Below are 2,586 nucleotides of genomic sequence, written 5' to 3'. Positions count from 1 at the left end.
TAGAAGTAGTTAGTTAGTTTATTTTAGTTTTTAAAAAATCATAATGTGCAAACACTTCCGATGCAAATGAAAGAGTATGCAAGTTGATGTTTATAGCGAACTACCTAAAAAATTACGACTTATCGGTTATAATTATTTACTCAGCTGAGCCATTTGCAGATAATATTTCAATCCATGTCTATTTTATAGACTTACCTATGTCATCTGGTTTTTCTTTACAGGTAGTCTTGCATGATCATCGACATGATTTTCGTTATATTTATTGTCACCTTGCCAATGTATGTACTTCCTTTCAAGAAAGCAGAACCTCCAGAAGTAATTCATCACGGTGATTTTATGGAAAAATTAGTTATGGAATATTCCTACAACGAATATTGCCTAGTCACATTTCAAGACAACTGTTACATCGAACAAAATACTAACCAAAATATATTTAGTGGTATATATATTCCTATGATACACTTAAGTAGAACTAGCGAGCATGCCAGCAGACAAAATGAACGTCTACTTGTAAATTCAATGAACAAAGGATGTAGTACTTTTATAGTTATATCAAAAAACATCACTAGTACTTTCCTCACACTTAAAAGTTGTGCAGACTCATCTATTCAGAGAATAACAAAGAAATATATTGTAATCAATGACAATAGTTTAGAAGACTTGAACAAAACATTAAGTACGAAAATGTTCAAGTTTTTCCCTTATATCTACTTTATTCAAAGAATTCGTACTTCCAATTCTACAATATCTGGTAAATATGTAGTACTAACACATAAGTTAGGAAATGATCTGTTATCGGAGAAGTTAGTGGTGGTGGCTACATGGCAAGATCATAAGTTCATAAACTCAGCCAAAATACCAAATGATAAGTTAGACAATTTAGAGGGCATATCTCTAAAGTTGCTGTGGGTTGACTTTCCTCCATATTCGACAAAAATAGGAGACATTTATGATGGAACAGATTATAAATTGTTGAGTGAATTTTCCATTAAACATAATTTTACGTGGGAAATTTGTGAGGAACAAGTTACATGGGGTTTTCCATCAGACAGTCCTGATACTCCAAGCTACCATGGGTATATGAAGTCAGGGAAATTTCACATAGTTGTCCCAGGTGATTATCTTACTTTAAGGAGAAAAATAAACCTAGATCAGAGCACACCATATCTTCGAACAAGTTTGGGATTCCTTACACCAAAACCACGTCGTATAATCATTCTTTGGTCTGTTTTTCTACCTCTTAAAATCGATTCATGGATAGCAATTCTGGGATTTGTATTTGTTTCTTGCCTCCTTTTGTATAGCTTTTCAAACATTCAGTTTCGAGGGTATAAGTTTCATCCTAAGAGCCCTTATTCACAAATATCGAATGCATTGATCAATTCTATTATAATTTTGTTAGAAATGGAGGCAAAGTGGCCCACTTATCCTGCCTTGAGACATTTAATAGTATGGCTCAGTATAACATCAACTTTATTGGTAACTGCATATAATAGTAATCTAGTATCCTTTCTTACATTACCAATATATACTAAGCCAATAAATACGTTGGAGGAGTTTGTAACCTCTATGTTAAAGTGGGGAACCGATGATATTGCGTGGGTGGATTATTTTGAGGAACCCAAAGATGAATTGATCAAGGTGATTTCACAGAGGTACTATATAATTGACGACACCAAAAGTTTCAATGCTGTAGCAAGAAATGGAAAGATAGCTGCGCTAGCAGAGATACTTATCACGGGTCAGGTGTCCACTAACTATTTCTTAGAAGATGAAACACTTAAACATTTACAACTCATGAAAGACAGAGTGTTATATTTATACGTAGTTTTTAATGTTCCGAAGGGATCAGCGATTCTCGAGAAGTTAGACAATTTCATTCATCTATTAAGAGATACTGGCCTGCTCTTGAAATGGCAATCTGACATCATGAGCTATCAGCCAAGAAGACAAACTTTGCTGTTTTCACTTGACAGCCATCACCTAACGAATGAACCACGTGCGTTATCTATGGGAAACGTTCAAGGAAGTTTTCTTTTGCTCTGTATTGGGCAATCAGTTTCTATATTGGCCTTTATATTGGAAGTGATCATACGTCTAGTTGTAAAAATCAGACTTAAAATTTCTGAGTTCATGCATCGTTATTCGTACTGAAAGTATTGTGCTGACACTTTAGAGTTTAGAAATAGGAATAGTTTTTGTGTTTATTGAGAACATTTGTGTGTTTTGTGATTTTATGACAAACCACGATCATAATACAGAAATGTGAATGATTGGACAAGCTGAAGCAATGTATCACACATGGAAGGATGTCTGCAGTTTACTCTAGTAGAATCCAGGTTAAGTTAAGGTAGCAGTTAAATAGGACTGAAACTCTATCGATACTCGGAATATTAAAAAAAAAAACAACATATAGTTCTGCTATAAAAGAACATTGCAAAAAAATCAGAACAATACATTTATTATGGAAGAGTTGTCGTGACTCGCTACACTCACAACAAGTAATTAGTTTAATGTTAACGCACATAACATAAACAAAATAACGCTTCTGTCAATGTGACGAATTCTGTGCTGATATCTTGGATG

At 34.0% G+C, this 2,586-nt stretch overlaps 1 protein-coding gene across 1 annotated transcript; it reads left to right on the top strand.

Moving 5' to 3' along the window:
* The first annotated feature begins 243 nt into the window (after positions 1–243).
* Positions 244–2,154, top strand: LOC145665463 (ionotropic receptor 21a-like). Its single transcript, XM_081732772.1, has one exon. It carries the CDS (start codon positions 244–246, stop codon positions 2,152–2,154), a length of 1,911 nt encoding a protein of 636 aa, XP_081588898.1.
* Positions 2,155–2,586: the final 432 nt, after the last annotated feature.

Source organism: Thermobia domestica, chromosome 11 (assembly GCF_964235325.1).
Source record: "Thermobia domestica chromosome 11, izTheDome1.hap1.1, whole genome shotgun sequence".
Classification (NCBI taxonomy): Eukaryota; Metazoa; Arthropoda; class Insecta; order Zygentoma; family Lepismatidae; genus Thermobia; species Thermobia domestica.
The sequence above is the reverse complement of the archived record's forward strand: the minus strand, read 5'-3'. Positions and strand labels throughout refer to the sequence as shown.

What these genes read in the sequence shown, in the direction of transcription:
- LOC145665463 (XM_081732772.1), top strand. Translation starts at nt 244, where the DNA reads ATGATTTTCGTTATATTTATTGTCACCTTGCCAATGTATGTACTTCCT.